Genomic DNA, 22,322 nt, shown 5'->3' with positions numbered 1-22,322 from the left:
TCACTAGGTGCTGGTTGATCTAGGGCCCAAAATCCACAGCTAGGCACCTTGCAAAAAAAGGGTCAGTTTTCAGTGGAAAAATGTGATGTACCCACGTTGTGTTTTGGGGCATTTCCTGTCGTGGGCACTAGACCTACCCACACAAATGAGGTACCATTTTTATTGGGAGTTTGGAGGGAATGCTGGGTGGAAAGAAGTTTGTGGCTTCCCTCAGATTACAGAAGTCAGAGTGTGCTGAAAACCTTAAGTGTCTATGACTGTATCTAGAAATATAAGGTAAGAGTGGAATGTGTGGAATGTCATATCAAAGGATACATAATCGCGCAAAGGCATGTGAGTGCTACTCAGCAGCCTGATTGTGCGCCAGCACTAGGGAGAGCGGAGGAGAGTGACATATCTCTCTATATGTGGTGCTGTTCTGTTCTTTTCTTCTCACACAATGCAGCACAGGATGTTTTGGCTGCTGTCCTTCATTGTTTGAGAATCTAGTAAATACACCTCTTACTGCTGACTTATTGTGTGGATGAAAGCAGCCATCACAGAAAATGTGTAATATTCTTATGAGTACGGAATTGTGAATTGTTACTGACCTATGGGTTTTGACAGTAGCTAACATATTTCTAGTGGCACACATAGTCCTTGGGTGATGGGAAGAAAAATTAGTAGTCAGTGACACAGATAAAAACGAATTTATCTTCTAGAGAAAAACAGAAATATCTACACACGGTGTCATTAACTCCCAGAGCTTGACTATTATCCCAGCCACACACAATCAGTTGTTAGCATATGAGAGATGTTTCACCAAAAGTCAACAATCTGAAAAAAATTATGCAATAGACTTGTGCCAATCTCTAATAGTCAAATTTAATTTTCTTTGGCGCATCCTTGTGCAAGAGTGAGCCCTGGAGAATAGCTATTTTCATGGCACACATGGTGGAGGAAACTCCAAGTTGCTGTTGGGAGCTATGGGATGGTTTCAATACTCCCCAATAAATCCTTACACTTTTGAATGAATGGACGTTTTCAGCAGGAAGTTGAGGCTACTCTGTTGTTATCTATAAATCTTCACATAAGTGAAGACAAAAGATGAGAATGTCCACATGGGAGGTTTGTTTTAAAGAAGCCTACATTTTCAGTTCTGCACTTGAGACCTTTAAAGAAAGGTGGAGGGCAAGGATCCTACCATAATGGTCCCTAACGGAAATGATCATCCTCATTACTCCTGGGAGCTACACATACGATGCATCTCTTTATTTTATTTGAGTGTTTTATTTGCCAAACGATGCTGTAACTAGAATGAAGAATGCAATTATGTTTGCAGCCTATATAACTTTCATACATTACAAAGTCTCCATAACTCGTTTCAAAGAGCCAATAGTGCCATGAGCAGAACCCCAGTCCGTAAAGCGTTCATATTTTCCGGGTTTCAGGAGATATTGCTTCCCTCTGTAGTCTGTTTTTTCAAAGAAAAGCCAGAGCCCTCCCAGCACCTGGCAAGAACGAATGGGGTAACAAAAGTGATCGTGGACATTTGTGCAATCATTCATGAACTTTGTCATTTTGCCTGTGCAGTCATCTTTTTCATAGACCCTCAATCTATAGACATCCAAACCTTTCTGCTGCAACAGAGAAGAAATAAAACTGTAAGAGAGACAAGAAGTTATGCAGGAGTTAAGTAAACATTTTATAAAGGCATTTAAAACAATAAAGGGAGGTATTCTTTTATCAAATTAATACAGTACAATGCGTGTCTCCTTCTATGAGTTAGCATAGGAAAATGTACAAAATTACCAACTTCAAAAATTACTTTCCGATTACTCAGCTTTTATTTTTGGGTCAAAATATCATTTAAGTTGCCATTGCCACCCAAGAAACAAGATGCAAGATGTAAAGAGTTAATAAAGAGCTATGCGGGCTCTCCATGTGCGCCTGACGTGCTCTGCGTGTCCGGGAGGGGCACGGAGCACGAGGGTATAAATAAAGAGCGAACTGCGGGTGACGCAGTTCCATGCGTGTGCTCTCAGCAAACACTGTCTGTGCGTGTTCTTTCAACGACAATGAAGGCCTAGTACATTGGCGACGAGCGGGATCGAACTGCGAGACAGTAGAAGAAAGTGCAGTTAAATACTGAGGCCAGGCTGAGAAAACGTACCGGGAGGAGAGCGGAGCAGTGTCGGCTGCCGCGATCGTGGTGCCGGGCCGGTCGCCGGAAAAAAAAGCCGGGTTCACGGAGGGAACCTCAGGCGCGCGACTGGCGGAGCGGACGACGAGGAAACTGACCGGTTTCCCGATCGGGGAAACCCAAAGACGGTGAGCCGCGCCCCGCGCCCTCCCCCGCAAGGAGCACACCACGCGGGGCTCGGACACCCCGCCCAGGGCGTCCCTTGCTGCCCGAGAGCAGCACCACGCGAGGCTACAAGGCCCCGCCCAGGGCGTCCCTCGCTGCCCGGAGCAGCCGAAGGAGACGCGTGCTTCCTTGGCCGGGCGCGCCGTGCGTCTCCTGCGAGGCCGGAGAGGAGGAAGCAAAAAAAAAAAAAAAAAGAAAAGACGCGTGGTGCACGTCAGATGTGTGCCGCCCCTGGGAGGGGCTAAAAAAAAAAAAAAAAAGAAAAAAAAAGGGAAAAGAAGAGAAAAGAAAAAAAAGCAGCGGTAAGCAAAAGGAGATGGTCACTGAAAAATAAAAGGCAAGAAAAGGGAGGCAGAAGTAGAAAACAAGAAGAAGTAAGGAAGGCGGAGTCAAAAAAAATAAATAAATAAAAACAACGAAAGGACAGCTTCACCGTGTGTACAGCGCAAGGGTGAGAAGGGGTAAAGATGAGTGCCCCACCACAGGATGATGCCAATCCTCCACCGCCACCAGGGAACCCCCAGCTCCCAGCACAGTTGACCAACAGGGTTCACTCCTCGATCGTTTCGCTACCACCGTTTAGCCAACTAATTGACCCGACTACTGCTGCGCCCAGATGGCGTTTGTGGATAAACAGGCTAGAAAACTACTTTCGTGCAACCAGGGAAACGGACGGGGAAGTGCGGAGGTCAGTAATGCTGTTGATGGGTGGAGATGAACTACAGGAGCTCTTTGACTCGCTTCCTGACACAGGGGATAAGGCTGATTTTGATACAGCAGTAACTGCTCTGAACAGGCACTTCGACCCGCAACTCAACTCGGATTACGAACGTTTTAAACTACGACAGGCCCAGCAGACCGAAATCGAGTCGATGGATATGTTTTATGCCAGGTTGAGGAAGCTAGCGAGCTCGTGCACAGGTCTCAACCAGCAAGAGGAGATCCGTGCGCAAATCATTCAAGGGTGCCGGTCGAATGCCTTGAGGAAGTTGATTTTGAGACAGCAGGGCATGTCCCTCGATGACATTCTAATTCTTGCAAGATCACATGAACTGTCGGCAGTACGAGCGGATGCGATGGCGGCAGTAAGAGGTCAGTCATTAGCGGCTGCGTCATCGTCTCGTGTAGTCCAGGTGAAGGAGGAACAAGTGGATGCGATCCGAACACGCCCAGCAGCGCAGCGGAAAACAAGCGCTGCCAGGCCCGGCGACAGGGCCTGTGGAAGCTGCGGGTATGACCACCGGCCGAACATGGGATGCCCGGCTAAAGGACAGTCCTGCAACTGTTGTGGCAAGCCAAATCATTTTGCCAAAGTGTGTAGGTCCAGGAGGAATAAGCCAGGAGAGCAGAAGGGAAGAGATACAAGTGTTAAAGCTGTATCCAAGGACACAGAGGAGGTGAGAGACCAGGCGATGGCGAGTGGCCCGGTCTTCGAGGAAGATGAAGAAGAGGACATATTTGTAATATCGTTCACGGGGGGCAAGGCACGGAAAAGGAGACCGCCGCCCATGAGTGACGTTCATGTCAACGGCATGCTTGTTTCCGTACTCATTGACACAGGGGCGTCGGTCAATGTCATGGATGAAACGCTTTTCCACCAACTAATACCTGCCCCGCCACTGACCCAGACAACTACTAAGATATACAATTATGGAGGGCGAGACCCTCTTCCCCTCAAGGGAACAGTGGAGGTGGCTGTAAGTAGTGGAGATAAATCAACAAAAACCAAGTTCTATGTGGTGGCTGGGGATCGTGGCACTCTGCTAGGATGTCGCACAGCAGAAGAGTTGGGACTGGTGTTTTTTGCACGACAGGTGTATGAGACTCAAGTGGAACGCCTTCTCAACGAGTTTCCACAACTATTTGAGGGGTTGGGTCGGTTAAGAGGAAAACGCATCAAATTGCACATAGATCCCAACGTGGCTCCGGTGGCGCTAAGGCATCGTCGTGTACCCTTTCATCTGAGACCTGTCGTTGAGAAAGAGCTGCAGTTGCTGGAGGACCAAGGGGTCATAGAGAAGGTGGATGGGCCTACGCCGTGGGTGTCGCCGCTGGTGATTGCGCCAAAACCCAAGCAGCCAGGAGCGATTCGCCTCTGTGTTGATATGCGACTGCCAAACAAGGCTATTCGAAGGGAAAGACACATAACGCCCACCATGGACGACATCATTGCAGATCTGAATGGGGCACAGTGGTTCTCCAAGTTGGATCTCAATGCGGGGTATCATCAGCTAGAGCTAGACCCGGAAAGCAGGAACATTACCACATTCTCGACGCATGTGGGGCTGAGAAGATACAAGAGGCTGAGCTTTGGAGTGTCCTCCGCGGCGGAGGTGTTTCAAAATGCGATTAGGGAAACCCTGTCGGGGTTGCCAGGAGTAATCAACCTGAGTGATGACATTCTAATATACTCCAAGACGAGAGAGGATCATCATTGTCATCTACGTGCGACGTTGAAACGGCTATCTGAAGCGGGACTAACGCTTCATAAAAAAAAGTGTGCCTTTTACCAAAACTCGGTAGAATTCTTTGGATATGTATTTTCGAAAGAAGGCCTGCAAGTGGACCCACGGAAGGCTGAGGCTATCCGTCAGGCCGCGGTTCCGCAAAGTGCCACGGAGGTTCGTAGCTTCCTAGGGATGGCCACGTACTGCGGGAGGTTTATACCACATCTAGCCACCATGTCTGAACCTCTCCGGCAGCTAACTAAAGGGCAACATCGTTGGGACTGGACTCCAGAAGCACAACAGGCCTTCATGGATATTAAGGAGGCGTTGCTAGACAAGGCAACTATGGCCTATTTCAACCCCAGCAGAAAGACCGAAGTAGTGGTAGATGCGAGCCCCGTCGGGCTTGGAGCTGTCCTCTTGCAAGAACAGAGGCATCAGGAATGGGTCCCGGTCGCATATGCCAGCCGGGCGTTGTCGGCCGTTGAAACCAGGTATGCGCAGATTGAGCGTGAGGCTCTAGCCATCCGGTGGGCGTGCCGCCATTTTCACTTGTATTTGTACGGGCACGAATTTCAAGTGGTGACTGACCACAAACCTTTAGTTCCGTTGTTCGCTGGTTGCCCGCGTCTTGCACCTCCGCGGATTGAGCGATGGACCGTTCTCCTTCAACCTTATAGGTTCACTGTCGTTTACCGGCCAGGGGCAAACAATCCGGCAGATTATCTGTCTCGCCACCCTTGTTCGCAGGTGTCGGATGCGCAACAAGAACAAGATGAGGAGAGTACGGAAGTCTTTGTAAGCATGGTCGTGCAGTCGGCGTGTCCTAACGCCCTTCTCGTACCAGAGATTGTAAGTGCCACGCAGGAAGACATCATATTGAGCCACGTCAAAGATGCGTTGAGCCATAAAAAGTGGAAATATTTTCTAGAAAAAACACATGAGTCTCGCCCGGAACAGAGAGTGGCCATGCAAAGTATCTGGAAAGTGCGAGATGAACTGTCTACTGATAATGAAGGATTGGTTCTACGGGGAAGAAGGATTGTACTTCCACAAAGTCTCTGGTCTAGAGTGATTGAGCTGGCACATCAAGGACATCAAGGGGCTGCTAAAACCAAGGCTAGATTACGTGCCAAGGTATGGTTCCCAGGTATGGACAGCCAGGTTGACGAGATGGTAGGACGGTGTCACTCCTGTATCATCACGTCCGTGGAACCTCCGAGTTGTCCAGTGATAACGGAGCCGGCTACTCTGAAACCATGGGCTAAGGTAAGCATGGACTTCGGAAGTTTTCCAGATGGGAGATTAACTGCTGTTATGATTGACTCTTATACTAAATTCCCGGTGGTTGAGGTGGTACCGTCGACGGCGTTTGAGAACGTGCGACCAGTTCTACAAAAGACATTTGCATTGTTTGGTTTGCCTGATGAGATACGAACGGATAATGGCCCCCCATTCCAAGGCCAAGAGTTTCGGTCATACCTTGAGGGTTTGGCAATTCATCATCGGAAGATAACGCCTTACTGGCCTCAGGCAAATGGGGACGTGGAAAGGTTCATGCGAACTTTGAACCGGGCTCTTCGAATTGGAGTAGAGAAAAGGGAAGACAGCGAACAGTGTCTACACCAATTCCTGAGTGCCTATCGTCAAACGCCTCATAGTACTACTGGTTGTGCTCCCTCCTCTTTGATGTTCAAGGTATCTCCACGTGACTGTATTCCATCAGGTCCTAAGTGGAGACCTCCGGTGTTGGATGTTAAGGCCACTCAAAAACGACGGCGAGCTACTAATCAGAGGGCGAGTACCCAACGACTAGCAAGGTACCGAGGGTTTCAAGAAGGAGACCAAGTGGTGGTGAAATGTCGGAGAGGGGGAGGAAAGTTTATAACTCCGTTTGAACCTGAGGTATGGGAGGTTATTGGCGTGAAGGGGTCCATGATCACTGCGGCCAGAGGAAGACAAAGAGTGACACGGAATGTGTCACATTTTAAGAAAGCTGGACGGAGGGAACCAATTGATGATGAAGGAGAGTTGGAGGACATTACCGGTGGGTCACCCGTGGTGACCAATGAGGTGGAGAGTGTCAGGAGGCCGGTGCTGACTGAACAAACATTACCGGTTTATGCCCCTGGGAATGCAAGTTTGCGCACAAGAAGTCGAAGATATGATCTACGTCCCAATCCTGCACCGAGTAGTCAGTTGAAGGACTTTGTCTGTCATGTAGGCTGCTCATAGTTGGAGTTCCGTTGCCAGGTGGCTATAACAGGATGAAGACGGAAGGTCTGTTGGTTCGTAAGGACCGTGTTTTCATTGAGGTGGACTGTTTACGTGTGTTTTGTAGTACGAACTATTCCTAAGTTATTTTATACCGTTGTGTGTTAAGTTTGGTGTTGGATTTGTTAAGTCCAACCTCCATGTGGAGTAAAACATGGGGGGGATGTAAAGAGTTAATAAAGAGCCATGCGGGCTCTCCATGTGCGCCTGACGTGCTCTGCGTGTCCGGGAGGGGCACGGAGCACGAGGGTATAAATAAAGAGCGAACTGCGGGTGACGCAGTTCCATGCGTGTGCTCTCAGCAAACACTGTCTGTGCGTGTTCTTTCAACGACAATGAAGGCCTAGTACACAAAGCAAGAAAATTAATAGCAAAATCCTCTTCAGAATTACGAATCTTATTTCAGGCAACAATGCATCACATAGTTTGTGACAACTGAAGTGGTAGCTGGTGTAGTCTAGATCACACACACTGACAGCTCAGGTCTCCTGCTCTGTGTCAGCCTCTAAGTAGCCTTTGACACCATTGGTCCTCTTGCCCTTATCTGTTCTATCTCCAACAGTGTTGGCCATTAGTGGTTCTCATCCTTTCTCAACAACAGATCTTGGCTAATCCAGATGTGCTCCTCCATTCTGAGCGCATCACCTACAGCCTCTCCCTCAAGGAGTCATCCATTCACCAGTGATCCTCAGCCTCAGCATGAACCTCTTGAAATATGATTACTGACGAGAATGTAAATCATTCATCAGTTTAAGAGTGTTATACATCTCAACCCAAAGGTCTCACCTGATGGAGGCATCTGTAGTTTGAAAGACTAATTTACAACAACAAAACAAGCCATGTGTTACATTAGGATTTACAGAGGAAACAAATAAGAATATTTTGGGAATATTGAGTAGAGTGGAGACCAAAGGGGAGCACTGAAGGTGGGAGAGCTCAAGAAAGGCAGGAAGAAGATATGTGGCAGTGCAATATCACTACCCCTTGCCCTCAGCTTCAGTGCCTAGATATCACAGCTTCCTTTGAATATTTCATATTTTGTGTGAGGGAAGCTTGCACAGCTCCTTCCCATTCTGTACTTGTTCGGTATTGAAAGCATGCACTTCTGCATTCCGGATGTACCTAATTTCTCTGATAGGGTCCTTCATGGCTAATTCCTGTGCTGTACGTGTTTTATGAGAGGGTGGTATTCAGTTGGTTAGTGTCTTTTTGGGATGAGAAAAGAAAGATTATTCTGTTTCTGTCCACGCTGTGCTTGTTCTATGTATAAAGGAAGCTATCATGTTCATCACTAGTGTCAGCAAGCAGGAACATGTGCAGTTTTGGTTCTCAGCGCTGAACCACAATGGCTTCACTCCATAACTTGTCAACTATGCTAAATCCAAAATCCTACATTCATACCAGCCTCAACATGTGAACCCACATTGCAAAGAAGACAAAAGCTAACTGGCGTTATCCCTCCTTGCTCACAATAGCTTTCTTCTCATAAAGAAAGTTCAGAAATTCAACCCATCTCAAGTCGCAGTATAGGAGAAGACCCCCCTGGACTTTGGCCAGAGTTCCCACTGGACCCCGATAACGAGGATGTTTTCATGCCCTAGTTCAACTACTCATAAGAAATAAGATTTGTATTTTCATCATCTCCTATTCATAGCACTTCACCGGCACCCTCTAACTCCCTGTACCGTCTTCAAAATGTGCTACATTGTCTTTGTGTCAATAAACTCAAATGACCCACCATCCATAGTGATTAAGATTAAATCACCAGGCTGAGAACCAAAAGGTGCCGCAATGGGGACACAGGAACGTGGTCCCCAGATCTAGCAGGCTTCATTATTCTTTCACTCTCTTTCCCATGCATCCCATTCAAATAAAAATAAAGCACCAGTACACCATTCCAGTAGTCCACTCTCCTTTCATTTGGGGTTTATATTCTGAACATCTCCACTAAACACCTGCCAATGTCCAATGATCTAGTGCTTCACAGCCAGATTTGTGCTTCATAAGTACCTCACACACCCCATTGGGGTAGGAAGGAACTTTGCATTGGAAAAGTAGGTGTAGCAGAACAAAATGCATTTCGGGAACATGATGTTCCACTTTTATATACAATCAAATGTTTTTTATGCTGAAGCTAGGCAACAGGCGGGCTTTAATAATTTAATGTGGAGACACTAAAACCAAGTATTAAAATCTAATCAGCAATGACATTGTAGGGTAGCAAAGATTTGTTAGGCAACAGAATTATGCCCAAATAATTTGAGTCACTGAAGTTTAGCATTATATTTGGGGAACATTTAATGATGCAACTCTGGCTACATGATACACATGAACAGAAACAATAAGGCTTTTGGAGGATTCCAATTTGGTTCCTTATGGTTACAACTCATAACAAACACAAATTACATTAGAAACATTAGTTGCAACCTTTGGCCTCTAACCTGTGTCTTATATGCCGATATTTATGAAATACAGACTCCTTGGACACTAAAAAGATTCTGTGAAGGCCTCCTAGACAACCCTGCCATCCAACGATCTGCCTCAGATAGCCACGTCTGGGACCAAGGACAGTGATTTCAACTTTAGGCACATAGCTCTTAGGACACATTAGATTGATCAACCATCTTGATGCCCTCTCCTTTAGTTGTCAACAGATCTAGAATGGAAATGCTTTTTTGATGAGAGACACACAGCTCCTGGGAATATGTTAATAATCTACATACTTAGAAATAGCAGTAACAATGATCCTTAATTGGTAATTCTGATACTTGCTGTTCGGAGAATCTAAACTACAAGTGCTAATATTCCAAGAAGCATACAAGCCCAGTTCAGTTACCCACAACTAACATGGGCAACACGAAAGCTCAGTGATACTAGGATACATACACACCTGGGTAAGGGGTATTTAGACACAGACAGTACTATGACGTAAATCCATTTTTTACCATTTTATTAGTTATTAGTCATTAGCACAGATTAGGTCTATAATGAAGAAACTTTACTGAAAACAAACTTACCAGTGAGAGCAGCAGACAAGACTTGATGGAGTCACTGATGCCTGTCCAGACGTGGTAGTCAGGATATTCTCCCTCCTTCAAGAAGTACTGGTTACCCATGTAATGCGGGCGCTCATAGACCATCCAAAGGCCATTTTCAACTCGGATGGAGTTGCAGGAATTTAAGTGGGACTGAAGGTCTAGGTTGTCACAGGTACATTCATAGAACTTACCCTGGAAATTCTTAAGCTCGTAGAAAGTGATCTATAATAAAATATATATGTATATATATATGAAAAACGGGACATGTATTTGTTGGTAGGGCACTCCGGGTGTCTTCATCTGCATTTAACTGGGTTCATGAACACATGCAAGCATTCTTTTTTGCCATAAGTGAACAAATGTTTTTGAAAACACCCAAGGTCAAATCCCCTGCACATACGTATGCCTAAGACGAGGCCTTTCAGATGTATCACAAATATCCAAACATCTATGCTCATAAAGAGACAGGTCTATGAAAAGAGAGATAGCTCAGCCACACCATCAATTATCCTACCTTTCCCATTGTGGTCACTTGTTCAAATCTGAACCTCAATGCTCGAAAAAGTATAACTGGCAGCTATTTGTTTATATGAGCCAAACCTAAGTGTCTTAATGTATAGATTGACACACATTTAAACATAACTACATTTGTATCCAGTGAGATTTAGATTCTGAATCTCCATAACAGCACTCAATTCACTATTCTCTCAACACAGGCATTGATGATTAATTTATGCCTGCTTCCAAACTCCATTATGCTATTCATTTCATGCTGCATAGAGCCCCATGATGTTTCAGAATATGTTGTCCCAAAACATCTAACCTACCTCTGGCACTGTTCAGTGGCATCTCTAGAAAAAGTTTTCAGGAGAACACAAAAGGACCCCCCAAAAATTGTTGAGCAACCTATGACAGGAAATCATGAAGAGTGTATACCCATATGAGTGAAGGTACATATATAAAATGTTTTGCTCCTTTTATTGCTCACATTGCACTACATAACGATCAATATTTGAGGGGGCATGTGAAATAGTTTTTATAACTTGCAGAATAATCATAGCATCTCAGAGCCATACTGTCAGAATAATAGTATGACTCTTTTTCAGGTAAGAGAACATTTTTATTCCACGTAGTCCATCCTCCTTCTAAGTCATAGAAACGCTCATTAACATTCTAAACTGTTGGAATGTACCAACTGTTAAGGCAGAGGATTGGCAGGTGAGAGGATAGTAAGGAGGGAAATGGGTGGAAGACCAGGAAACAGATTATAACACATCTTCCTACCACAGCAATGCAAAAGAACAGTTTTCAAAACAATGTAAAGAGTTTAACGGAATGGAAGGCACAATGACAATATGGAGGGAAGAGGAGAGTAGGAGATGTGGGGGAACAGATTATAATACATTTCCCTACTACAACAATGCAATTCAACAATTTACAGACCACTGAAACAAATTTCTGGTTGTAAAGCAGTCCTTCATCCAGTTAGTTAGTTTGTCCATGCTCCATGTTCGGCGATTACCCGCCCTGACCAAATTGTGGTTGACTTCTACAATTTGCAATGGATTGTAACATTTCTGTTTTTGTACACCTGACACATGGTGTTATCTGACCAATACCTAATCTCCCATTTTTCAATTATGGGAATTTACACTTTGTTTATAGTCATATATTTCCCTGAATCTTTTCCAGTTGGATAACATACTAGATTTCTGGGGAATTCTTGTCAATTATGATTTGCTCCTCTCCGCCTATCCATCTAGGAAAACACTTAGGGCCATGTTTGTGGGCTTTTGGTGTAGGGCAGTGCAGCAAGGAACCTTTGTGCACTGCCCTGCATCAAAAGGAAAGGGCAGGAATGCACCAGATCAATGGCATACAGTGCATTCCTGTCCTTTCACACTATTCTGGTGCTGTTTTGGCAGCCTAGCGCCAATGAAGGCACCCTAGTACCATAGTGCAAAGGTGTTTGCATTGTAAGCAGGATAGTTTTGGTGCAGTAAGGGGCACCTTCCTGCACAAACACAATCCTAGGAGGCTTTGCTTCTTTCTATGAGTGAAGCATAATGCAGCACACATGGGAAGTGGAAATTGCAAGGAGAAATAAAGATACTTCTCTTTGTTACGCATCCCCTGGAGAGGCATAATGTTTTAAGGCGCATCCCCAACTTTGCTAACTCTTGCAAATCTTGGGATGCATCAAAATCCATGGGTGTTGCATGGGAACACCACACACAACACCCATTGAGGGCCTCCCTTGCGCAGAGTAAGGCAACACAGCAATTTGCACTGCCTTGCCTTACTTCATATATATGAGGACATTCAAAGCCACATAAAGTGGCTTTGCGTGGCCTCAGAGATAGTTGTTCAAAATTTGCACCGTAATTGTGTCACAAAACAGGAGTGGCTCATAAATATGCCCCGTAGTGGTGGGTTTCCTAAATTTCAGAGGTTTAAAGAGGAAAATAGTGTTGATTAAATGAAGAGCAGTGTGGTATAAACATAACATTTCTTGCATTGATCTTTCGATATGGCATCTATTAACACTAGCAAGTTGTACATATTCTTTTTTCATATGATTAGATCTTTCTGCTAATTCAATTGCCCTGGAAAAAAAGAGAACTGTGTTTATGTGTGCTATTGACAGATTGGAGTAGAAGTCTTTCACAAAATCTGACATAAATTGTATGCCATTTTCCGTAATGAAAATCGAAGGAATGCCTTCAATAAATATATCTCTCAAAAACTGAATGGGAATAGTAGGGGTAATTTGACTCACAAACGTAGTCAGTATCCAATGGGAATGGTAATCAATTAAAAAAATATGAAACTTAGGCCAACCATTTACTATTTCTATCTTAATTTGGTTGTGTTTTGTCTTTTTCCCATACATTCTGTCCACCCTTCTTGGGTTAATGCAGGCATCTTTATTTCTGTCTTCTATTGCTTCTTGTAAATTGGAGTTTTTAGCTAATCAGTTTTTTCCTGACTACATAGGTTATTTGCGCACCTCATTAACCGATAACTATTCAAGAAAACAAGTAAAGCAAACAAGTAAAGCGCCAAAACCACACAATATGCACAAACCCCTCAAGACAGCATTTTTTTGGTTACATTTTCTTCTTTCCCTTGCAATCTACTGAAAAACTTGTGTCTTTCGAGTTTCATGAAGGTCAATTTGAATACCACTACAACACCTATTTCTACATTGGCTGTCAGTAAAACAGGTTCAGGAAGTGTTTCATAAATCATACCTCTGCGAATCCCCACGATTTGTAACAAAAAGTGCTTTTTCCTACATGCACTGAATATCTCCCCTCCCATAGCAAATTATAAGATTCAAATATTATAACCCATTTATTCCACGGTGGATTTGGCTCTCTCATTTCATTCGGGATGGAGGTGGTTGTGTCATGCCAACAACAGCCATTTTGGAAAAGAAGAACTAGATTAACTAGATGTTGATGTTATGCGAAAGGCGATAACAAATAAAGTACTTCAAAAGGATGTACTAATGTGGAAATAACTAGACTAAAACCACTAAGCAGAAGTATATCCAATATATAAAGATAATATAGTTACAGTACTAGATGCTGATAAAGGTAGGTCAATACTGTTATTATTCTTAGTAGAAAGATTGCTTAACACCAAGAATAGATTATGTGGCACCTAAATGAGATGGTGTACGTGCCACTGTACAATTTATTTTAGGCATGCACATCAATTAAGAAATGAGGGTGCACCTGAGGAAAGTCCTATCATTGTTGAAAGATGTCTGAATCATCATACACATGCCACCAGATTAGCCTTACTTTGACCAGGATTGGAGCGCTGAGTGGAACGGGGAGCCAATGAACTGAAATCTCCTCGGAAATTGAAGATTCAGCGAGCTAGGGAATCGAGGAATAGGTGGGGAAACATACTTTCTATCACAAAAGAGACAGAACCTCTGCATATGCAGGCATGTTTTTGACCAACTGCCATTTAGAGGCGGAAGAAACAAGAAACCCTGGAAAGGGACATACATTATGTGATGCAGGGATGTCTATATCACACAGAGGACACTTCACACCCTGCCCAGGAATGATTAGGAAGAGGCAGGTCACAGAATTGCCTGTAACTCGATGACACCTCACACGCTACCCAGGAAGGGGTTAGCTTAATGGAAAAGAGGTTGTTTCCATTGGTGGTGGTACTTATGAAGAATACAGCAATACTCCACGGACTTACAAGGATTTGATGAACACTGGCAGAGTAAGGGCCTAGGAGCTAGTGAGATTTTGTTAGAGAGGAGCAATTCGAATTTTGAGAGAAATGAAATCTCCAACCTGCTCTAGTCCAAAGACAGTGAGACATCAATTTCACCCTGGAAGCGACTGATGGTGGTTTGAAGATGGCCGGAGCTGAAAGTAGCAGCATGCGGAGGGTGAGGAGTAGTGGTAGCCATCCAGCTAGATCAATTGTATCCAGTGTTTTAATGAAAGTATGACTCTCCTTCAGGCAAGAGAACATCTTTATTACAAATACTTCAAGTTTCTTATCAGTCCAACAAACTGTCCTTAACATTTTAAACAGTTGGAATGTACCTATTCTTTAAACCTGGGGATTGACAGATGGGAGGATAGTACAGAGAGAAAGGGTGGAAGACCAGGGAACAGATTACAACATATACTATTGTCCACTTGTTGGAAAGTCGATTTTTGTTTTGGAGAATGAATGTCCACCTCAACAGATAAGACAGCCACCTACCAGATGTCACACCAATTTAATAAAATAAACCTACCCTGAATCCCTGTTAACATAATGCAAAGTAGTCAGGTTAAGATCAAAAGCCATACTTAAGCAATCCATACAGAGGAAAAGGTACAAAAACAATTGCAAAATAAATTAGAAAACATTTATCCAATAAGCTTGAAAATGTTTCTAAGTCTCAAAACAGAAAGGGACTTCCCATTTTTTTGAGATTCTAGAGCCTTTCAGGGGGACAAATTTGAAATGTAATCCACCTCTGTGGAACCTCTTGTTGGGCACTTTACGGGGTGGGTCCCCTTGGTTCTGAAACTCTGAAGTAAAACTTCTTTTACCTGGTGCCCAAGCAACCACAGGACTATACTTCTACGCCTCCCATCACCTTAGGAGAGCGCCTAGAGACTCTCCTGATTCCAGGAAGAGGTCACGAGCAACGTCTAGTCTAAGTTTCAATTGCCACTGGTCAGCTAGGAATTGTTGATAAAACACCTCTTGCAGCTTCTTGTTTCCCTGTAGCCACACAGGAGGTAAGCCAGATGATCTTTCAAGCACAATTGTTTGTCCTGGGCACAAGGTGGGACTAGTCCAGTGCTTCAGAGCTCCTGACAGGTCATATCAGCAGGTCCAGTGCTCTTCTATTCTTCTTCAGGTAAAGAATGTGTTCACCAGAGGGTTCCTGGGGGTGCCACCTTTATGCCTGGCACGAGTTAGTGGGTGGGGTGACTCCTGGGCACTATGTAACCAATGGGATTAAAGTTCCCCAAGGCAAACCTACTAACATTTTTTGCACTTCATTTTTTTTCCTTACTGTGAACAATGCCACAGTGTCTCTTATGTCTCAAAATCCAAGGTGGGGAAACCCTTCTCCCCTTCTCCAGAAGGTGTGGCTATGGTAAAGAGCAGTCCCCTTCGTGGTTGTCACTCAAAACCGTTCCTGGGGTAACTTTCCTTTCACTGGGTTTGGTGCCATCCTGACAAGGAGATTGTGAGAGCGTAAATTTCTAGTATGTTTATTAATGGTTTTCGTATTAATAATGAGTGATGAACTAACGTGTAAAACGAGAAAACTTTTAAAATGGCTGTTTTTCTGTTCTTGGATGAGCAAAATTATATTTTAGATGCTGTAGTTATTTTCCATGATTCAAGCTTCTATAATAAATGTTTTCAAACTTGTGTAGACGTATCCACAGCTACCCCGGGTGGGTTGTGACATGTTTTGCAAGGCCATATATTAACCGAGCATTGCATAAGTTGAAATGTACTATTGTTTGAGAATGTTACTAATATCTGGCCTTTCCTCGAGGATGGAAGTAAAAGTTACGGAGAAAGTTTCTTCCTGAGAACAAGATATGCGAGAGGCTGATGAGACAATGGAGTTACAGACGAGACAGAAGGAGAGTGTATCTACCGAAAGAAAATGTTATAGTTAAGGTAGGTTTGTCAAATAGGCCATCAAAGTAGTTGTCGATTGGCTGAAATGAAAACACCCCATAGGCTGACCAATCAGGAGTTGATTAGATTTTAGTATAATAATCTGTGTAGACTAATTAGGGGAGAGAGTTCATTGGCGAGTAGGAGATCGTGGGTTTGTTGCTCTTCGAGAGCAGACGAGTGTTGGGATAGCTGATGTTGCCCTCAAGTGGAAGCTGGTCATTTGCTGTTACTACCTTTGTGGTAATGTATGATATTAAATGTGAATTGTGTCTCTCTTGCTTTTCAGGTACCAACTGCAACCAAAGATTATATTGCTGCACTTTATTCGTTTTTTATATGTGACATAATCAAGTTAAGAGTTTTTCTACATTTGTAATTCTACATTTTTTTCACATGAAGCCCAACATGTAATGCTAATCTGTGGTTAGTCAGGGAAATAACCATCTATCAGTTATGATCTGGTTTGAAATCATTTGATGCTGAACTAATGCATTCTGTACCATTATTAACAGTTTTTGTATTAATAAGTGTGATTCTTTTGGAGATAATTTGTTTAACTGCATTAATCAAATTGAGATACATATGCCATTTTAAAGAGCCGCTATTGATCTTATATGCTTATCATTTGTGTTTGAGAGTTATCTTTGTGACCCTAGCATTGTTAATATAGGGAAATAAATCTATGAATTCTTGTTACTAAACTAGTGTGGTTATTGACTGAAGCTTTACGATATTGAATGTTATTTGATTTGTTATTGATTTGTTGGTCCTCACAATTCCCATAGATGACATCCCCTCAAACCTATGTTGCTTCAATCCATCGTCCTCTAGCTCAGGATCCATTATTCAGTATTGATAATAGTTTGGATCTCGTGGTGCGCTTGCAAGATCAAAAGCTAGGGACTTAGCAGGTGTCCCAGAACATTTACTGGTGACCTGGGAGGCCCCTTTTGAAGTTAATTAAGTTCCTGGTACCACTCCAACTGGTCTTCCTGCCAAGAATGAAAAGACCCCTTACCCCCACCTCATTTCGCTGGCCCTCTGAGATGTTTTCACACCTCTTTCACACCTAAATCTGACCAAGAACTGACTCAGCCTTTGCTGTAGAGCAAATGCTCCAGTAGCTTCAAGTATGGTAAAGGTACCTTTGTAAAAGTTACAATTCCCATATTTAAAATATAAATAATTTAAATAGGAAATTGAAAAGTATAAACAATTCTTTGACTTTTCCTATGCACCAGCTGTGGTCTGATGGATGGCAATTTTGTTTTGGGCTTTGTTACTGGGGGAACATGGCATTTCTAATGTCATTCATGTGCCAGTCTTAAATATTATGCACCCTACCTTATAGCCTGCAAAGTGTGTTTAAGTATGACTCATTCAGGGGGACATTTACCAAGGTTTTGTGTCAGGATTGAGTCACTTTTTAGAGTTTTACTAAGCCAGGCAAAGCGACCTTGTGTGTCTTTGCATCGTTTAATAAATACAAAGTAACTTAAGGCAGTTGAAGACATATCTTGCGTTACTTTAAATTGGGGAGGTGTTACATGGGTGGATCATGGGCATCACAATGCATCCACCTATGGATTCTGGCACATTCCCAGATTTACAAAGATTTGTGTAAATCTGAAAATGTGTCAAAATGCTATGCCTCCCTGAAGCAAGTGTAATGAGGAGAAATATCTTTATTTCTCCTTGCTGCTTCCTTTTTTAATGCATGGTGCATTCTGCAACACACATCGAAAGAGGAACATTCCTTTAAGAATAGTTTTTTGTGCGGGAAGGTGCTACTTCTGCCACAAACACAATCCTGCCTGTAAAGCAGGCATCCTTGCGCTTTTGTACAAAGGTGTGTGCGTTGGTGCTAGGCAGTCACAAGTGTGCCAACACAGGTAGAGAGCTGAAGAACATCATATCTTATTAGATCTGTCACATTCAGCTCTCTCCCCTTCCTGCAAAGCAGAGCAGCAACTTGTCTTGCTGCACTCCGTTGCGTAAATTGTAAGTAAATATACCACTTAATATTTGAAATCAGGTTTTCCTAGCTGTGGAAAGGGTGTTTGGACAGGTCTATGTAGCAGGGTTCAAACTGCCGCTGTTGAGCTACACTGGGTAGGCCTGAAGCAATGTTTTCAGTACCACTGTAATGGATGACACAGTAAGTGCTGTAGTCTACAAGTGACATTTACCTGTCCATGTGATGAGTGCACTTGTGGTTCATAAGCTATAGCTTATAGGAAAGTTAAATCTATGAATAAGGTTTAAAGAAAATTTAGGCCTGTTTTAGGGGTCAGCCAACATGCACTGTGCACTAGATACCTGTGTACAAATGTTAAAGTTCAGGCTCGCTAGCAGGTGACTCCCAAAGAGAAAAGAAAATCTGGGTATAGTATTATGGACCACACTGAGGGGGTCATTCCGACCCTGGCCGTCGCGAATGACGGAAGCACCGCCAACAGGCTGGCGGTGCTTCCCTGCCCATTCTGACCGCAGCGCTGCCCAGAGGATTCTGACCCCTTTCCCGCCAGCCTGTTTCTGATGGTTTGCACCGCCAGGAAGAGGCTGGCGGGAACGAGTGTCCTGGGGCCCCTGGGGGCCCCTGCACTGTCCATGCCACTGGCATGGGCAGTGCTGGGGCCCCCTAACAGGGCCCCAGCCTGCTTTTCACTGTCTGCCTAGCAGACAGTGAAAAGCGCGACGGGTGCAACTGCACCCGTCGCACACCTGCAACACCGCCGGCTCCATTCGGAGCCGGCTTCAATGTTGCAGGCCCCCTTCCCGCTGAGCCGGCGGGCGCTTACATTGTTAGCGCCCGCCGGCCCAGCGGGAAGGTCGGAATGCCGCCAGCGGTCTTTTGGGAGGCTTTTCCTTCCTTCTATATGTGCTGTAGGATGCAGCACACATCGAAAAAGGAAACAATTTGAAGAAATAGTGATTTTTCTCATTGTTACACCTCCCCTTGGAGGAGTAAGGTTTTGGCTCATCCACAGGTTTACAGGGTCTTGTAAATCTGGGAATTCATCAAAATCCATGAGTGTTGCATGGAAACATCCACTGCGATGCCCATGGAACTCCTCCCTAGTGCAGAGTAAGGCAAAGCAGCATTTTGCACTGCCTTATCTTACTCCATATTTATGAGGTCATTCAAAGCGATGCAAAGTGGCTTTGCGTTGCCTCATAAATATGAATTAGTGGTTTGTGTCACCATTGTGTCGCAAAAAGTGACGCAACAGCAGCACAAGGACCTCATAAATATGGGCATTAGCCTCCACTCTGTCTTTGATATCAGTGATTTGACACTGCCAATGTGTGCCCTATAGTGCAGAAGGAAACACCAATACATTATGATATGAGCACCAAAGAATGCTTATTTACAGAGCAGGGCATGTTGGGGGAGGTTTTGGGTATCAGTTTGAGTCTGGATGAGGGAAAAGGGCCTCCGCTCTTGCCTGTAAATACCATAAAATGTTGTAATCTTCAAAACATGTGCTTTTCTGTGCATACATCAGATGCCAACAGGGTTCCGTGACCACACAAATTGAAAAAGACTGCTATGAAAATGTTGGGGAAATTACACATCTTGCAATAACCGGTGTCCCTCTTTCATTCTGCCAATTCCATTGTTGTTTTTAATCCTACACTTACAGCACAGCGTTAGGTGTATACTGTTTTCACACTGTAGGGGTGTTGCTAATTACTTCCTTGTATCCAAAAAGCCTCTCATTTCAGTTTGGTACTCAGTTTCACCACCAGACACTGCCAGTTTAAGGGGGAATAAAAAAAGAATCAGGCCTTAGTTGCGGCAAAATATTTAGTTTTTTTTAAAAAAAATCCTCATGTGCTTTTAAGTGTTGTTTTGAAAACAATGTGACATAGACCCGATTTGACCCCCCAAAAAATGTAATTTAACAATGATATATATCAGTTTTATTTAACGTTTTGTATTGTCACTTAATTAGCATTGAGTTTGTTCAACTACACAAGCACGAGCGTACTCACCACATGTGATTGCTAGGTTTGGCTGTGAGAGAGCGTTATCTATCGCATTCGCCTCATGTAATAAAACAAATCATAAATAAAACATATAGACACTTATGAATACATATACATAAAGGTTTTGAGTCAGCCCCCTTCAATCTATTGGTTGATTCATCTGTGATTAAATCATGCTTCCACCAACCACATAAAGAGCATCGGTAAAAGGTTCATCCCTTTAGCCATGGCCTGCACTGTGGGTGATGTGGTTCTAAAAATTCTGGACCCATGTAATTTACTTTGCCACAGCAGTACGATTTTAGTATCAAAAGACCGATAATGACTAGTACACTAAGCATGAGCATTTTCGCTCAATTCCAGCAGCGTTTTCACCTCGAAATCGCCATTTTCGTCCTGCACTCGTGGCTCCCATTTTATACACGGCAGCCATTTTTAAAAGTTGCCCTCACATAGGCTTATAATACAGTCAGATTTGATTCCAAGGACACGTACACCTTGATTGACTTTTCTCTGACCTGGGCAAGCTGGAACCATTGCCTCAGGCCAAACCTGTTTGGTCAGTCCCTCTCCCAGTGGCCGAATCAGATAGCATCAAGGCACACCATGCCATAAAACCCTTATTATCGCTCACACACCCTGCCTAATCTTGCTCACACCTGCACCTGCTCTTTTCTTCTTCTTACTTTACGAGGGGGAGGTGCCCGTTTTTATTGGGGGTCCACACTTATCTGATGTAAAATACTAGGCCTTGCCGGGTAATTTATTATGGGTTGGATGACATGAAATATGAGGTTTCATCATGACACTGTTTTTTCCTTTGTAATGAAAACATGTGAATGACCAACCAAAATGTCAAGAATGTTTGCCTGAAGCTTAAAAAACTGTATATAAGGAAACCTGACTTTGCATTGGAGAACAGTCTCCTGAGAACATAAAAACCGTGCTGTTGTACTTCTAGGACGCTTGTTACTTGGCTGCAGCCAATAAATTCAATCTTTGACTTCACCTAGAAGACTCTGAGTTTCTGTGGTCTGAATCAGGAAAGTACCCGAGGTCTTTGGGTGTACCCTGGCACCGCTGGGTTACCGGATCAGTACCGGTTCTGAAAAACCCAGTACCTCAGTGACTGTACTTTGCCTGACCACATGTGCACTGCACAGGCGACTAAGCAGAAGGACTGTGACATCCTTAGGAGATCCTAAGGGGCTCACTTACTCTATAATGAAGGATGCCCTACTCACAAGGTATGGTCTCACCCCTGAGCAGTACAAAGACAAGTTTAAGTCCTATAAGAAGAAGGAATCCCAAACATGGTTGGAATGTGTTGTTTCTTTTTGCAGGTCATTGGATAGTTGGGTGAAGGGCAGTAAGGTAACACCTTTTGAGGAGCTGTACAATTTGATTGCTTGGGAGCATTTGCATAGTCTTTGTTTTTCAGAGCTGCGCCAGCACCTGATTGACAGCAAGCTGACTGACCCCAGGAAGCTTGTACAAGCAGCGGACCATTGGGCGAGCACCAGGGTCCAGAAGAGGTATGGGGAGACCTTGCCAAGGATGGGCAGGGTCCCTGTCAGAAGAAAGGGGGGTAAGGATAAACCGGGGTGGTTCTCTATCGGGCCCCAACTTAGTTCCCAGGGTCAGGATTCCCAACCCCCCACTGATAAGAAACCATGGTTCTTCAAAGGGAAGCCTGTGGAGGGGGCTCACCGCAAGTGTTATGCATGTGACCAGGTGGGTCATGTGAGGGGGAACCCAAATGCCTCGAGGGTACACCGGCACCCACTGGTGGTCATTCACAGGGTTTGGCTAATGTAGCGCTTGGGGAGGAGCTGGTTCCAGGTGTGTGGGAGCCAGCTGAAATGACCCTTGTCTTGCTAGGAGACAGTGAGATGGTCCAAAGAATTCTCATGCCTGAGAACATTAAAAAGTACAGGCAGTGGGTGACCATTATTGGACAGAGGGTGGAGGCTCTGAGAGACACAGCAGCCAGTGTGACTACAGTGAGGAGTCACCTGGTGTCTGAAGAGCAGATATACA

The 22,322-nt window shown here is 44.2% G+C and overlaps 1 protein-coding gene across 2 annotated transcripts in view; it reads right to left on the bottom strand.

Moving 5' to 3' along the window:
- Window positions 1–364: 364 nt before the first annotated feature.
- The window catches only part of LOC138283467 (gamma-crystallin M1-1-like), a 58,046-nt gene continuing 36,088 nt past the window's right edge, over window positions 365–22,322 (bottom strand). Inside the window, exons 2-3 of one of the 2 annotated variants that reach the window (XM_069221424.1) lie at window positions 10,086–10,328; window positions 365–1,616 (exon numbers count right to left, since the gene is read on the bottom strand). In XM_069221424.1, the coding sequence (XP_069077525.1) occupies window positions 1,341–1,616; window positions 10,086–10,328 (519 nt within the window). In that variant the 3' untranslated portion in view covers window positions 365–1,340. Of the gene's footprint in view, window positions 1,620–10,085; window positions 10,329–22,322 lie in introns of both variants that reach the window. The other variant, XM_069221422.1, reaches the window with a different exon arrangement.

The sequence above is a fragment of the Pleurodeles waltl genome, chromosome 3_1, assembly GCF_031143425.1.
Source record: "Pleurodeles waltl isolate 20211129_DDA chromosome 3_1, aPleWal1.hap1.20221129, whole genome shotgun sequence".
Lineage (NCBI taxonomy): Eukaryota > Metazoa > Chordata > Amphibia > Caudata > Salamandridae > Pleurodeles > Pleurodeles waltl.
Note: the sequence above shows the minus strand (reverse complement) of the source record. Positions and strands in the feature narration are given on the sequence as shown.